General features: G+C 33.8%; 4 protein-coding genes and 1 non-coding gene across 7 annotated transcripts; 3 read left to right on the forward strand and 2 right to left on the reverse strand.

The window, feature by feature from the left end:
- Positions 1–365: 365 nt before the first annotated feature.
- On the forward strand, positions 366–3,275 carry LOC107369623 (uncharacterized). The gene is made up of 2 exons (XM_015937590.3): positions 366–523; positions 616–3,275. Exon 2 carries the CDS (start codon positions 757–759, stop codon positions 3,154–3,156), a length of 2,400 nt encoding a protein of 799 aa, XP_015793076.2. The 5' UTR covers positions 366–523; positions 616–756; the 3' UTR covers positions 3,157–3,275.
- Positions 3,276–4,059: 784 nt separating this feature from the next.
- On the reverse strand, positions 4,060–5,665 carry LOC149093336 (alcohol dehydrogenase class-3 chain L-like). The gene is made up of 2 exons (XM_089268955.1): positions 5,094–5,665; positions 4,060–4,996 (listed from the first exon to the last, which is right to left on the reverse strand). Exons 1-2 carry the CDS (start codon positions 5,542–5,544, stop codon positions 4,287–4,289), a joined length of 1,161 nt encoding a protein of 386 aa, XP_089125081.1. The 5' UTR covers positions 5,545–5,665; the 3' UTR covers positions 4,060–4,286.
- A 328-nt stretch (positions 5,666–5,993) lies between these two features.
- LOC107369625 (uncharacterized) lies at positions 5,994–6,961 on the reverse strand. Its single transcript, XR_016199689.1, has 3 exons — positions 6,850–6,961; positions 6,726–6,799; positions 5,994–6,232 (listed from the first exon to the last, which is right to left on the reverse strand). It is a non-coding gene; the product is annotated as an uncharacterized LOC107369625 (transcript).
- A 1,204-nt stretch (positions 6,962–8,165) lies between these two features.
- LOC107369627 (uncharacterized) lies at positions 8,166–9,863 on the forward strand. The gene is made up of 2 exons (XM_089268957.1): positions 8,166–8,639; positions 9,099–9,863. Exons 1-2 carry the CDS (start codon positions 8,633–8,635, stop codon positions 9,410–9,412), a joined length of 321 nt encoding a protein of 106 aa, XP_089125083.1. The 5' UTR covers positions 8,166–8,632; the 3' UTR covers positions 9,413–9,863.
- A 2,024-nt stretch (positions 9,864–11,887) lies between these two features.
- On the forward strand, positions 11,888–15,108 carry Pdi (protein disulfide isomerase). Of its 3 annotated transcripts, none has more exons than XM_089268954.1 (7): positions 11,888–12,217; positions 12,430–13,004; positions 13,129–13,455; positions 13,525–13,645; positions 13,869–14,047; positions 14,303–14,590; positions 14,957–15,108. In XM_089268954.1, the coding sequence occupies exons 1-7, from the start codon at positions 12,070–12,072 to the stop codon at positions 15,014–15,016; spliced, it is 1,698 nt and encodes a 565-aa protein (XP_089125080.1). In that variant the 5' UTR covers positions 11,888–12,069; the 3' UTR covers positions 15,017–15,108. The 3 variants fall into 3 exon arrangements, with proteins under 3 accessions (XP_089125080.1, XP_015793077.1, XP_015793078.1); XM_015937591.3 differs by having other exon boundaries at positions 14,303–14,392; XM_015937592.3 differs by having other exon boundaries at positions 14,501–14,590.
- Positions 15,109–15,149: the final 41 nt, after the last annotated feature.

Consider the following 15,149-nt stretch of genomic DNA (forward strand, 5'->3'; position numbering starts at 1 on the left):
GGTGATACAAAAAAAACAATTCTTTGTATTATTGATTTGTATTTTTATTACATGCCAAAGTGATTTGTTTTTTCAACAAAAGGTTTGGGTTCAAAACAGCAAAAGCAAATGAGCAAATAATAATAATAGCAAAATTTTCTCAGGGAAGGATATCTGTAATTACGGTTATTTAAGAGCGTACTAATACGCACATAGGTAACAATTAAGAAAAGCGATTCGTAATTAACTAAATTGTTAGTTGAGTGAATGATTGAAAATGGCGCTCATTTTCACTCAAGGTATCGAGTACTTTTGATAGGTAGGTGGGTATCGATACTTTTGCAAAATAAAAGTAAGCACAAATACATTTGTTTTGGAAGCACTTTTTTGACCATTTGACTCGCTTATTGTCCTTTTTTTGTCGATTTTTAGTATCTTAAATCATTACTAGTCTACTTTTCTTGTGATATTTTTTCATCAATTGTGACTGGTATTCAACAATTTGAAAGGAGATTTTTAAATTTATCATTGACCTTCTTAACAAGTAAGTTGCTTTTTTGCCAGATTGCTTATTTTCATGTGTATTCCCATTTCGTTTTAATTTGAATTTTGTTTGTATATTTTCTTTTTTTCTAGGTTCCATTGTACTTCAACATTTAAATTTTATTCCCATCTAGAGCACTTTCCAACCATTTTTTGTGTCTACCTTTGCTCTTGCTTGGTTATCGTTTATTCCATTTATTCCACTATTGTGATTTTAATTCTATATCTACCATAATGAGCAGAGTTGATAAAGTAGATGACTACACCTTTCACAATAATCCTCAACAAGGATCTTCTGGTTATTTATTGGACTCAGATGACTCCAGTTCCAATCCGGCCTGGGTAGAAAGGCGGCAACAATTAATGGATCGCCTCTCAAACGACCTTGCAATTGCTCCTGAAGATGCTGATGAATTTGATGCTCTTAACGATGAAACTTTCGGAGCTGCAACCTTCGACGAAGATTGGGAACAACAACATGAAAAAATGGCCTCATTGGTTTCTGGGCCTTCTCAATACCAATCGCCTGCTGGCTTATCAGGCATGCATAATCAACCACACACGACGACATCACCTTCCCCTCATCCTCCATCTTCATCTTCGTCTCAATTTTTAAATCAAAACAATCTTCCCTGTTTCGACTCGAGTAAAGTTCTGGACTGTCAAACCATTGAACAGGGAATGCACAATTTGTCTACATCATCCAGATCAATTCCTCCAGAAGCAAATAGTAGACAAAAAATGAGCCCAAACAGCTATTTTTTCGGCAAAACTTCATTGGAAAACCCTTTCAATAATGCACCAATTAGATCAACAGAATCAATTTGGAATACTGATCTTGCATCTACAAAATTTTCTCATAACGATAACACTAATATTCAAATGACATCACCTGTTATGATGGCCAATGTTGTAAGTTCATCTATATGTGCACCTGCTGAATCATCTTCAGTAAATCAACCGCGACAAATAATTGAAAATGATGACAATTCTCCTTCCAGGCCTGTTATAAAAAGACCAGTTAGAGCAGAAGATTTAGAAGCTATGCTGTTAAACTCTGACCACAATCGTAAAAATTCTACTTCGACAGAAAAATCTACACCAAAAGCTTCAGAAAGTAATTTGAAAAATGAAAACAATGATAGTGGTTGGAGCCCCTTCAGTATGGGTGGTTTCATACCTAATATTCAGCCTTCTACAAATGTAAATTCGAATGACCAAAACAGTCAGCCTCAAGCTTCGATCGGTTATGGAAAACCAAGCTCGATAAATTCCCATCCATCAGCTGATGTTGACCCAAAAAAATCAGTTTCTAATGGAAAGCCATTCAAACCAATGACCTTAGATGAATTAGAAAGACATCTGTTGCATGATAATCCTAATAATACCCAAATTGAGACAAAACCTGTTCAAAATGCTGGCAATAATTTGAATAAATTTTTTCCTGGTGTAGATTTAACAAATAGTAACCAAGAAAGGAGAGTTTTGCCCGAGCCAGTCCAGCCACTCGTTAGTTCAACTAATGTATCTCCATCAAATGAAACGATCAACCCTAAACCATTGTTCAGTAGTCTATTTATGCCAGGAAATAGACCACTTATTCAACAGTTTGTACCTGCGGTCATACCTCGAGCCCCATTTTTGCCATTCTTACCTGGACCTATTCCCAATCCATCGTTCATTCAACATCATCAAATGCAACACTTACAGCAGCTTCATCAACGATTCGCTCATCAACGCCGACAGTTTTATCCTCGACCAGGTACACGTTACCCGCATCACGATAGGAGTTCCAACGACGATGAGTACGCTGGCTTAATGACTCAAAGCAATAAAGAATGGCTGATAAAAATTCAAAATAGTGCATTGAATTTCACAAACCCTTATAAAGAAGATTTTTATTTCGTATCTTTTAAAACAAAACAATTGGCAACTGCTGCTAAAGCTAAAAAAGGAGACAACGGATCAAAAGTTCCTGCTTTAATTATTCCGGAAAGAAAAAATGACGATAGTACAAAAGTCGAATATGTGCCGGTACAGTTTGAAGGATCTCTGGGAAAGATTCAAGTCTCCAATGTGAAATGTCCTCGAAAATTGTTAGATGTTGACCCAAAGCACCCAACCAAAATTGTTGATCCAAGCCAAGACAGACCAATGACACCAATCGGACGAGCAGAATTGAATGCGTTCCGTCGCCTATTATTGGATATTGAACAGCTCTATGCACTTATGCTGGAAATAGATGAAGAGGATAAAAAGATGGGTGCCCTTCCAGAATTTCAACGAGTGCCTCATGCTAACAGGCGATCCGATCTTTGCAATCAACTTTTCAGGGGCGTTTATGATGAACAAAGTGAAAACATTAATCAGAAGATAGCCAGTGTAAGGAAAGGCATCGCTTTAATTGTAAGATCACTTCAAGTTCTTTCCGATTCAAAACAAAAAGCTGCTATCGTTAAAAGCCTTTTAGATAGCAATAACAGTCACTATGTGACTAATTATCGAGATAAAGGCCTCCATCATCTAGATTTCAAAGAAATTCTTACGGATGTCATTGCCTCACTGAAAGAGTCTCAACTTCCAGAGATAGACTTACTTTCTCGCAAACTGAACAGTACATCGTTTTTAAATTAATTGGTTTCATAGCTTTCAATCAACCTGTTGCGCGAAAGTTATCTCTACCCGGCCATTTTTTGTAAATGTTCTTGTTAACATTTTACGATGTTACAATTAAAGACCAAGCAGAACATTGATTTGATTTTCTTTTTCGTCAATTTGTAAACAATATTTCACATTCATTCCAATTTACTTTATTAACATCAGATGAGTAAATTAAAAATGAAATACATGAAATAGTTCAAGTATTATTCAAGTATTATATTAGTATTCAAGTAAAAAATATCGTGATCAAGTCAAATTAAAACATTTCTGCTTGAAACTATAAAATGATTGAGTTCTTTGGAAACTTACAAAACAACTTTTATAATTAGAATTGATCATTGATATTAACTTTTTGCTATTTTGACTTTTGCTGTTTTGAACCCAAACCTGATAGATCATTGAGATTAGTCAACTGGTTTATTTAACAATTATGAAGGAAGTTTCTTGGTGTTAGGCCAAAATTATCTGATAATAGTGACATAACTTTATCATCAATTAAGTATAGGATTGAACAATCCTTTCGAATTTCCTTCTTCTCTAGTTATTTATCTTAACTGAAATTACACTGTAAAAGTGTTAACTTTATTGGTTATAACCAGGTTACTGCATGTATTGCTGTGACAAGTTGATGATAAATGTGGATTGATATAAATTATGTTCAATCTGATAATAAGTGCCAAATATATAATATTAGTATAATTAAACAACGATTGCGAGATGATATGATGGTTAAATGCTCGAGCTTCGCCTTCGTGTATTCACTATCATATCACCAAGCAAGAGTTGATTAAAAAGCTTACATAATGTGAGTAAAAGCTCAAAACACAATTGGTCAATTAAGGGTTAAAAAATTTGATATCTTCTTCATCGATAAGATTTAGCCAAAAATTGAATTTAATTATTTCATTCATCTTACTATGGGGCTGTTAACCAACCCATGCAAATAACTATTGCTAGCAACCAGAAATATCATTCGCAATAACTAGCGGTTAATGTGCTTTGTGGAAAAGTAGAATAAAATAAATCGAGGAAAGTCCTCTTAATAAACATTCTAGATCATTCATATTCATATCTAGATTTATCTGGTAAGTTACTGAGGTCTATCAAAATGAGTAAGTGGGATCCATTATTATTACAGTTCTGAGGACTTTAGAGGCTGTAAGTTCATCGAATGCTTCCTTGATTTCATCCAATGTCCTTTGCGAGGTGATAAATTGATCTAGGTCAATCTTATTTTCTTCTGCTAGACCCACAAGTCCATCGATATCTTCATGTTTGAAACCACCGTAAAGTCCACCAGTAACGGTGACACCAGTAAGGAATGTAGTTATAGGGATTGCAAGTTCAGCGCCAGGAACAGGTAAACCAACCAATGCAGCTCTTGATGTACATTTCAACGCGAGTGAATCCACAGCGTCTTTCATTGCCACTGTAGCTCCAACACAACAAACTGTATGATCAACGCCGAGACCATTGGTCAATTCTTTGATTGCTTGAACAGTTGTCTTGCCAGCTTCAAGTTCTTTTGGGTTAACAAAGTGAGTAAATCCAAATTTTTGAGCAACTTTGAATTTATCTGAATTCAAGTCAACGCCAATGATCATTGAAGCTTCACGGTGAGATGCACCGAGACCAGCTGCTAGTCCTAGAGTACCTAAACCCCAAATTGCCACATTCGTTCCTTTAGTAATGCCCGAAATATTTACAGCTGAACCATAACCAGTTGGTACACCACAAGCAAGTGGACATAATCTTCTCAAGTCAACATCTCTTTCTATCTTGACCACACGATCTTGTTCAACAAGAGTATATTCTGGTGAAAAGGAAAACAAAAAATCGATTGAAATAGAAATAAAATTATCAAAATTATACCAATGAAACTTGTACAAAGACTAAATAAACAAAGTTACCTGAAAATGTACTAGCACCAATAAAACGGTAAAGAGGTTGTCCATTCACTGAAAAAGGTGGCTCATCTCTTCCAGCCGTTATTTGAGCATTCATCAAACTTGGCATACAGTAGTTGGCCAGTCCTCTGATACAATCAGGGCATTCACCACAACGTCCGAAAAACATGACAAACACTTTATCTCCAGCTTGAACTTTGGTGACATCTTCTCCAATTGATTCTACGATTCCAGTACCTTCATGCCCTGGTATATAAGGAAACAAACTGTCGCCCATAGCATTACCCGATTCAGCATAATCGATCAAATCGGAATGACAAACACCACTGGCAACTATTTTAACCCGAACCTCTTTTCCAGTTGGAGGTTTGACGGTAACCTGTTCAATGGTTAAAGGTCCCTTGGATTTCCATAGGACAGCAGCTCGACACTCGATTGGTTCACCTATGCCCATAATGAGGTAAAGTTGGAATTCACAAGAAACTGAAAGTCAAATTTAACTTCTGCTCAAGATTTAGACTGATCCTCGAATGAGAAATTACTTTTGATGATAAAGTTGAAGATGTTAGCCTGGAATAAAAATGATGATCTTTCCCTGTTTGTTGATGTTTTTAAAGTAATCTTGTTCACTGAAGGGGCGAGGCCAAGTTGAAAAGTTTGACAAATAACGAATAATAAAAACTACGATTAGGGTTGTGCGCAAAATGATATAATGCTCAGAATAATGTTTCTGATTAAGATTTCATTGTAGATAATAAACAAAACTGACAAACCGCATTTTTTTCCTTTGAAATCTCAAGCTGACCATACTTTGTAATTTACTTCTCCAATCAGCCAATTATTTAACAGCTTTCATATTTCGTCTTACGTATGTTGAGTCAAACCCAGCCATCGGAGTGAGATAATTAACAGTATTAAATTCAGATAAAATTTTTGATAGAGGCTCTCCTAACTTGTTTATATCGTTCGTTTGGGTTTAACACGTAATACGACATTGTGATGTAAACCAGAAGATCCAAGGTTAAGTAAGATCTTAAAGTGTACTTTACAGGAACGTAGACTCCTTTAACTGGGCCAACTGCGGGGGACAACAGCAAATTTTTAATGAATGGCCAATTAAGCTATCCAAGTTTAATTGTCATCTAGAATGGAATGAATTAGACTCAAATTAGGCAATCTGGGACATTCAAAGCTATTATTAAATGACACCAGGCTCATCAATAACCTATCCTTAAAGATGTTGGAAACTCTATCCTGATAAGCCTGATTTGAATGAACTGACTTCGGTTTTTGGCAGTTCCAGAAACAATGTTTAAGCAAGGTCAAATTTACAATTTAAAGATTCATCTAAAATGAATAGGTGATTCGGAGAGAAATCAAGTTTAATTAACCCCAATTTTGATACCTGAAGTGAATGTCTGAAGTTGAATATGTTAAAGGGTTTGAAAAAAACTCAAGGTTCTTTGCCACAATTTCTAGTAGAAAACACTTTCTTTTCTTTCCAAATCACCACAATTTACTTACAATTATAGCTGATACAACACGAAGATGAATTTTAAATTAGTAAACACATGATCTAAACGAAGAATAATTTGATCATGTAATGTTTATGAAAAAAATTTCTTATTCTCTTACTTCAGGCTGACCATATCACAACGGTTTAGACTCCAAGTTAAAATACCTGTAAACCTGAAATGCAAAGAAAAAAACTTATTTAAAATGGATTAACAAAAAATATTCAGATCACTTTGTAAATTACCTTTATCGGATCACTGGACAATACAAATCGCGTTTCCAGTAATCTCTGTTTCCAAGAATTGTCTCTCGATTCAACAGGCACTGAACCGTATTATAGAGAAGCAAATTTTAACGTCTCCTCTTTGAAACCATTTAAGAAATCATCCTAAAAATCAACATAGTTAAACCCAGCAATCAATCAAGCTAATGAGTTAAACTTAAATCTGCAAACGTCTGATTAATTTTAGGTAACCAAACGATTATCACAATCAGATGAATGTGTTGTGTACAGCAAGAGATGGCGGCACTAGAGAAATAATAAAAATTGAAAATCATTTGTTTATTTTCACAATGAAATTAAGTAAACAATTATTGAATTTTTCAGATAGTGTTATCCATTCAGGAAATCACTTATTGAATATGGTTTTCTTTATTACCTGAAATGTTATCACCACCTTCAGTCACATCATTAACGATCAATTTCATGTAGTGCTTTTCAATGGTTTAACTTTAACCAAGGTTGGTTGGTCTTTCAAACTTTAAATAACTATTTTGTGCTCAACAATCTTATTCTCTTTTTTATTAAACTTAAAGTATGACCACGCAAACCATTATCTTGTGGGCATCTAAAAGTGAAATTGAAAACACGTAAAACCTTGATTCAGTCAGAGATGTGAATAGAATGAAAACTTTCACCGTCTTGATCACTAAAATAATAATAACTGGAAAATTACAGAAAGAGGTGAGTTCCAAATGGTAAATGCCATCTTCTGATTGTTGCTGTCAAAAATTGCTGTTTCGTGAACCGAGGTTTGTAAGTCAACCTTGTTAATTAATCTGTTCTAGCTTTTCGTCAATTTTAAATAAATTTGCGTTTTTCTTCTTGTTTTTCAGACCTGCATCATCAATACACACCCTTGAAACATCGGATTAATCAGAATTGACCTACTAACCTGATATGCAACAGAGAAAACATCATCATATTTACCTTACAATTATCTTTTAGGTAAGCTGCTAAGATTTTATATCAAGGTACCGTTCAACAAGGATTGACTTAAATAACAAACCATATTTTTACTTGTCTTATTACTCTCACTTTTCAAGCGTCATCTTTTCCACCATCTCATTTAACATCTTGGTTTTTTTCTCTCTTTTTTACATTTTAGTGAGTTTCATCAACATTTGTGGTTTTAAATTTCATCTTCTCTGGTTTTAATGTAACTGGCAACTGTAACCAACATCAACCAATCATTGTGTGATTTTGTTTGTTTACTATTTGGAAGACTGTTAGTAAAGCAATCAAATATTAACTATTTCACCTTTTGTTTTACCCATTACTCATATCAAACACACATCAAGTCTAAAAATTTTCAACATCATCGCCATTTCACTTTTTTTCCTACCCTTCACTGGATACCCGATTAATGGTTGAAATTGACTACTCTCTTCAATTGTAAACCTAAAGATTCGGAGCTGAACAATTTATCATACCTTTACAACCGTTTGGAGCTAAAAGTCACCTCGAGTTTACCAGTGAGCAAAATGTAATATCAACCCATTTTAGGATAAAGAAAATTTCTTCATCAATAGTACCATCTTCGTTTACCTGTCTTCATTTTACCATCTTATCATCAAATAATACAAGCCACTCCTTGGAAAGTTATCTACGATAATTACAAGTCAATGGTGTACAATCAAACTTGTCTGTAATCTGAGTACTTTTTGTTTTTTTTTAATTCAACAACTGTTTCAACCAAAAATTATCTTTCAAATATTGTTTTCTAATAACCACTTTTGCCAAAAAAATGTCAGGTAATGTAAATGTTTATTATCTATTCCTTACTCAAAACTAACACTCAATTTCTGATGATCACCTAGTCATGTCAATCTTTGTGAAGTGATTCTCACTCTCATAGAGTCTATTATAATATCATAATATTATAATTTAGTTTTCATAAAATTCCAGATCAAAGTAAATATTTTAATGCACCCAATTTTACCCGATTATTTATTGAAAACAAAAAGCAATCCTTTCAAGCAAAACAATAGATTAACCCAACTTCTTGAATAATTTAGTTACTTTTCAGTAACTCGAGTTGAAATCAGCTATGATATTTCAACTAATCAAATATCATTCGTCCTTTCTTTAATTGCTTTATTAATCCTGACGACTTTATTTTATTTCTTTATCATGAAAGCTATTCTAATCACATCTCTACATCATAAATTCAACAGTTTGCTAACCAATATTTATTTTTCTTTCTCTTTCAGCCAAAAAGATTGTTGTGGCCAATCAAACCTCAACCGATGTTCAAATCAGAATTACAAATCCATTTCGAGCTTTTGGAATTGAAACAGTAAAAATGGGAAAAGAAATGAATTTCAATTTCACACCATTCCATAGTTGTGTTTGGGAGGAATACTTTTGGCTCAAAGTATGGTACAACGGAAAATATTTAAAAATTCCTGCTTACGGCAAAGGTCGTGGTTACGATGACTTTATATACAAAATACGACGCGAAGGCATCTGGGGTAAACCGATTGGATCAACAGAAACGAGTCGTCTATTGGTGAAATGGCAGTGAAAGGATAAATGTTCAAATTTCAAGTGCCTTTAACGTCGATCATTTGTTTTCATTTTAAATCTATCAAAGTAAAAAAATGGCTTCATCTTGGATTGGACCTTGTTGTATCTAACATTGACTATCAGCATATTAAATTTAGACCATTGTTATAAAATGAATAAATCATCAACAATAATATGCTCATGGTGAAAACAAAAAGTCATTTGAAACAGCAAAATAACTTCATCAGAATGATCGTTGCTCATCATGGTTCTTCAAAAATGTCCTTGAGTATTTTTTTAATGATTCAAAATTGTATTTCTCTTCATCTTTTTGTCTCCAATTTCATCAAAGATAAACCAAAACATTAAATTAGACTTTGTTAGGCAAGGCTAATTTCATCTTGATCAATTTAACAATATATTGTTCCATCGATTAACACAACCAAATAAACAGCTCTTCATTTGGTCTAGTTCAAGTCATATTTAAATTGTAATCAAAACTGACTTTAAATCCAAGCAACTTTAGGAAATGAAATTGTTTCTCTTGCGTTAAATGGTGATTAAACAGCTGTAGCAATGAAATGTTTGTCATTATATGAACTTGTAAATGTAAGCAATGATTGGGGAAAAAATCTCACAGTTTAAAGCCAATTATCAACACAAAAATCAGAAACAGTATTCAAAGCCAACAAGCTTGTAAGTTTGTTGTAACCAATTGATTATAATTACTTTTAACGACTGTTAAAGTTGATCAATGATTAACTCTTGTAGTAATTTTAAAGTTGATTTGTTTTCTTGTTGCCATTGAAGTCAGCCTTCTCTTCTAGTCTAGTCTTTAACAATTAACTTTCCCTTTGAATTGAAACTAAACAGGTATACAATTATGATTTATTGGACTGATTGTATTTTGCTAGTTGTTACAATTATGGTGGAGAGATGGTAAAATAAGATTGAACGTTTCTTCTCAATCACTACTCAAAACACGTTTCCGGTGAGAACCTTGATAAAAGCAAGTTCAATGACAGTTTAATCTACTGTTTACTTCAATTCTGGTTACGCTACTTGTTATTAAAGGGTGTTATTGCATTCAATTTCATTCAAATCATATGTTTATTGTGGATGAAATTTCTTTGAAAATAATAGTCTAATTGCCCAACAAATAAGACATTAACTTTTCATTCAATGGTGTAAAATATGAATATTATCTGTTTTGTTGTTATCTCGATAATTTAGTGTTTAGCTCTCTTCTACTCTTCAGACAGACATCCTTTAGAAGAGGAAATTTGTTCAAGATAATCAGGGGACATTTGCAAAACAAAAGTTATCACATTTTGTAGCATAAAACCTTTAGAATAAGAAAAACGATTCTCTAAAAACAATTAAAGATAAGTTATTGCTAATAACAGTAACATAGTTGTTCAGACTCTCAACAAATTATGGGCTCTGAGTGTGTAGAAGCATAGATTGGTAGTGATGTGATGGGAAGAAATTGAAGAAGAAATGAATATAATGAACTTCAGAGATTCATTGATAGCAGAAAAAAAACAGCAAACCAACGAAATCCAAATTTACGGGTTGTAATACAGATTGTAAACAATATTTTACACCTACAACCAGAACTGCTTCCTACTTAGAATTGAAAGTAATCTCTTTCTTTCTTGTAATAACCCACATCAGCTTTGGGAATAAAAATGCAACTAACATCATGATCAAACACCACGTAATATGTAAAGGTAGGGAGAGTCCTTATTATGCTTTTAAGCATACATCTATTCTGGAAACAGCTTATTCCTGGTCAATTTGGATGAATGATGGCGAAGATGGTGAGGATGATGATGCAAGAAAATAAGAATTATCATGAGAGAAAGAAGTTGAGGGAAAGAGACAGAGAAAGAGATGATGATGATGATGATGATGATGTATAAATACGAAAGCAAAAACCAGAAGACAGCGAGCAGCATCCAACGTCAACAGAGAAGATTGAAACAAGTTTAGATGTTGGTCTATGAAGACAATCAGGAAATTGAGTTTAGCCAATTGGGAAGCTCCACGGCTTCTCTGTTTGTTCTTGTTCTTCTCCTCCTTTTCATCCTCGTCATCAGTGGCTGAAGCCTCAACAGCTTTTCTCCTTCCTTCATGGTGGCTAACTCTCAATGGATCCAAAATTTTTGACAGGATCAGGAATAGAATCAGATACTCAATAAAAAAAAGGAATCACATTTGTATTCTATTGCATCTATTTTATTTGCGCAAATGGTAAATTGGTTGCAGAAGAGTCTACGCAAAACTAATTACAGGCATAATTTATTACATTGATGACAATAAACTTGTCACTAACCAATCAATTGTCTTCTCTTTACAATCCATATCTAAAGGTGTAGTCGATAGTCAATACTTGATCCTACTCGGATCCAAACTTTATGGTGACGTTGCTTTGCTTTCTTCTCTTCACTTTTTTTACATTTGGTTGAGGATTTAGTGTTGAAAATCTAACCGGCGTACGCCGTTAACCCTCTTTTGATTTAATTTTTTACTTTAAACTTCGTTTCATGTGATTTATTAGTGTTCACTGGTTATTTCTCATTGTTCTTCATTTATTGTCATTAGTATTTGATATTAATTTAAACCCAAATTTGATTCCTTTCTCTTTAACTTTTCTTGTTGTTACACATCAACATGATTTTTCACTATTCACTTTCTATTGCCCTTTTAGTCACACTGGTCTCTTCAGCTGACGTTAAAAAGGAAGAAAATGTTTTAGTTTTAAATAAAAGTAATTTCGACGGTGTTGTCTCTGAGAATAAATATGTCCTGGTTGAATTCTGTAAGTACCTTATGCCATCTTTATTTGTTTTCTTTGCTATTTTTCCAATGGCAAGTGGCTTTTGTTGTTTTTGTCAAGATTTTGATAAAGCTGTCTACAATGGCCATCGTGTCATGGCGTGTCATTTGCTGGCAATTTTTTGCTGGCAATCCATGAATCGCTATTTTAAATTACTTTTTCTTTGAATATTTATCATTGCTCTTATTTATTAGATGCACCATGGTGTGGTCATTGTAAAGCTTTAGCTCCTGAATATGCAAAGGCAGCTACTAGTCTTGCCAATGAAGGATCAGAAATTCTTTTAGCTAAGGTTGATGCCACAGAGGAAACTGATTTAGCTGAAAAGTATGAAGTTAGAGGATATCCAACTCTTAAATTCTTCCGAAATGGTAAACCTACTGAATATAATGGTGGTCGTACTGCTGACGATTTACTCAAATGGGTTAAGAAAAAGACTGGTCCCCCAGCCGTTACTCTTGAATCTGTTGAAGATGCAAACAAACTCAAGGAATCTGCTGAAGTTGCTATCATTGGTTTCTTCAAAGATCAAGAAAGTGATGCCGCCAAAGCTTTCTTAGAGGTTGCTACTCAAATGGATGATCATCCATTCGGTATCACCAATTCTGAGGCTGTTTTTGGTGAATTCAGTGTTTCCAAAGATGGTGTTGTTTTGTTCAAAAAGTTTGACGAGAAAAGAAATGATCTGTTTGAAGATATCACCCAAGAAAACCTTAAAAAATTCATCTCCATTAACAGTCTTCCTCTTGTTGTTGACTTTAGTCATGAGGTGAGCTTACCCTTCTGCTTTTTTGCCTCAATGAACTTGCTTTCTTCATCCTCATTCAACTTGAACAGATCACAGTTCACAATTTTTTCATTACTTACCATTTCTTTCCTTTATCTCCTTACAGACTGCTCAAAAGATTTTCGGAGGAGAAATTAAGTTCCATAACTTGTTATTCCTCAGCAAGAAAGCAAGTAGTTATGAGAAACTTGTCGAAGCTTTCAGAAAGGTTGCCAAAGAATTCCGGAATAAGGTTCTTTTTGTCACTATCAACACTGACATTGAAGATCATGAAAGAATCATGGACTTCTTCGGTCTTAAAATTGAAGATGCACCTGGCATGAGATTGATCCGCCTTGAAGAAGATATGATCAAATACAAGCCTGAAACCTCTGACATCACTGAAGAAAGCATTTTGTCATTCGTTCAAGGTGTTATTGACGGTAAAATTAAGGTAAAGGAAAATTCTTTCTCCCAAAGCCTAGATCTTGTTAACTTAACTGTTTTCTTTACTTTTTTACAGAAACATCTCTTGACACAAGATGTTCCAAGCGATTGGGACAAGAATCCAGTCAAAGTGCTAGTTGGTAAAAACTTTGATGAAGTCGCTCTTGATAAGAGTAAAGATGTTTTAGTTGAATTCTGTAAGTAGTCGCCTTTCTTTTTGCATCCAGACGCTCATTATGCTAGATTCAGCCATATTTAATTATATGATAATACTGAGGGCAGTTGAGTAGTTTCCCCTACTGAAGCATTATTTTTTTGTCACACTTGAACAAACATTTTGCACATATTCAATTTCCATGTTCAATTTCTTCCTGCTTTTAATTTATTGACAATTATATTTTATTTGTTTTATTCCATTAGATGCTCCATGGTGTGGACACTGTAAACAATTGGTGCCTATTTATGATGCCCTTGGGGAAAAGTACAAGGACAATTCTAATGTTGTCATCGCCAAAATGGATGCTACTGCCAATGAATTAGAGCACACTAAAATCAACAGTTTCCCAACAATTAAACTTTTCAAAAAAGATACAAATGAGGTAAGATACAGGGTTTGATCAAAAGACATTCAAATACTAACACCATAGTTTATCAACAATCTAACAAACAATCCTTAGTCATGATTTTCATAACGGTGATGGCAAATTGAGGGTAAAATTGATAGTTTACTAAAAAAGAATAGACATCTTCATCCTATTTTATCACCTTTTGTCTTCATTTGTTCATAATTTATGAATTGATAATCTTTTTAAATGCCATCAAACTAACATGATTGAGTTAAATATGATAATTAGGTTGTTGAATATAATGGTGAACGCACATTGGATGGTCTTAGCAAATTCATCGATACAAATGGCGAATACGGTCGTGCAGCTCCTCAAGAGGTACCATTTTTACTAATTTTTTCAATCCTTCTTTCCATTTTTCTTGCTATGGTGCTCTTTCCCACGCTCCCTTTGCCCTTCAACCCGATGACCCCTTTATACCCCAAGGTGTTGGATTTCAATGGGGAAAGAACCTTAGAGGGATTATCCCAATTCATTGATAGCGGTGGAAAACTCGGTGCTAGTCCTAAAAAAGAGGTTTGATCTAATAACTAATATTTTAACATTTCTTTTCCTACTGTTTACTAATTTTCATCTTATTTCTGGATTATTTCATAAGAGTGCAGATATCTTCATTCATATTAATATTTTAACCATCTAATCTTTTCCAATTAGATTTTAATCCCGAATGAGACAATCTAAAAGTATTAACACTTTTTGGGTTTCTCTATTTCTTATGTGAAATATTTTGCACTCTTAATTGCAATGCTGCTTTAATTACCTGCTCATGCTTAATTCATTTCATCTTTTCCCTTTACATTTTATTTTATGTTTCAAGCAACTACTTACGAAAAAATTGAACTATCTTCTAATCACTTTCTATTTCAAACTTTTTTCCAATAGGAGGTCGATGAAGAAGAGGAGAAAGAAGGAAAAGCTGACCCCAGAAAGGATGAATTATAGTCACCTGGTCATTTGTTTTTTTCTAATTTTATCAAGAACACACGGGAACAACTAATTTTATGAAATTAAAATGTACTCATTTCTCCGTTTTATTTAATGAATTTACTCTTTTTCTTTTGTAAGAACTGTTTCC

The sequence above is a fragment of the Tetranychus urticae genome, chromosome 3 (genome assembly GCF_039701765.1).
Source record: "Tetranychus urticae isolate SD_2017Ah chromosome 3, NJAU_TeUrti_SD_1.0, whole genome shotgun sequence".
NCBI lineage: Eukaryota > Metazoa > Arthropoda > Arachnida > Trombidiformes > Tetranychidae > Tetranychus > Tetranychus urticae.

What these genes read in the sequence shown, in the direction of transcription:
- LOC107369623 (XM_015937590.3), top strand. Translation starts at nt 757, where the DNA reads ATGAGCAGAGTTGATAAAGTAGATGACTACACCTTTCACAATAATCCT.
- LOC149093336 (XM_089268955.1), bottom strand. Translation starts at nt 5,544, where the DNA reads ATGGGCATAGGTGAACCAATCGAGTGTCGAGCTGCTGTCCTATGGAAA. An exon ending in TGGTGCTAGTACATTTTCAG is followed by an intron (nt 4,997 to 5,093) that starts GTAACTTTGTTT and finishes CCTTTTCACCAG; the next exon opens with AATATACTCTTGTTGAACAA.
- Pdi (XM_089268954.1), top strand. Translation starts at nt 12,070, where the DNA reads ATGATTTTTCACTATTCACTTTCTATTGCCCTTTTAGTCACACTGGTC. An exon ending in ATATGTCCTGGTTGAATTCT is followed by an intron (nt 12,218 to 12,429) that starts GTAAGTACCTTA and finishes CTTATTTATTAG; the next exon opens with ATGCACCATGGTGTGGTCAT. An exon ending in TCAAAAAAGATACAAATGAG is followed by an intron (nt 14,048 to 14,302) that starts GTAAGATACAGG and finishes TATGATAATTAG; the next exon opens with GTTGTTGAATATAATGGTGA.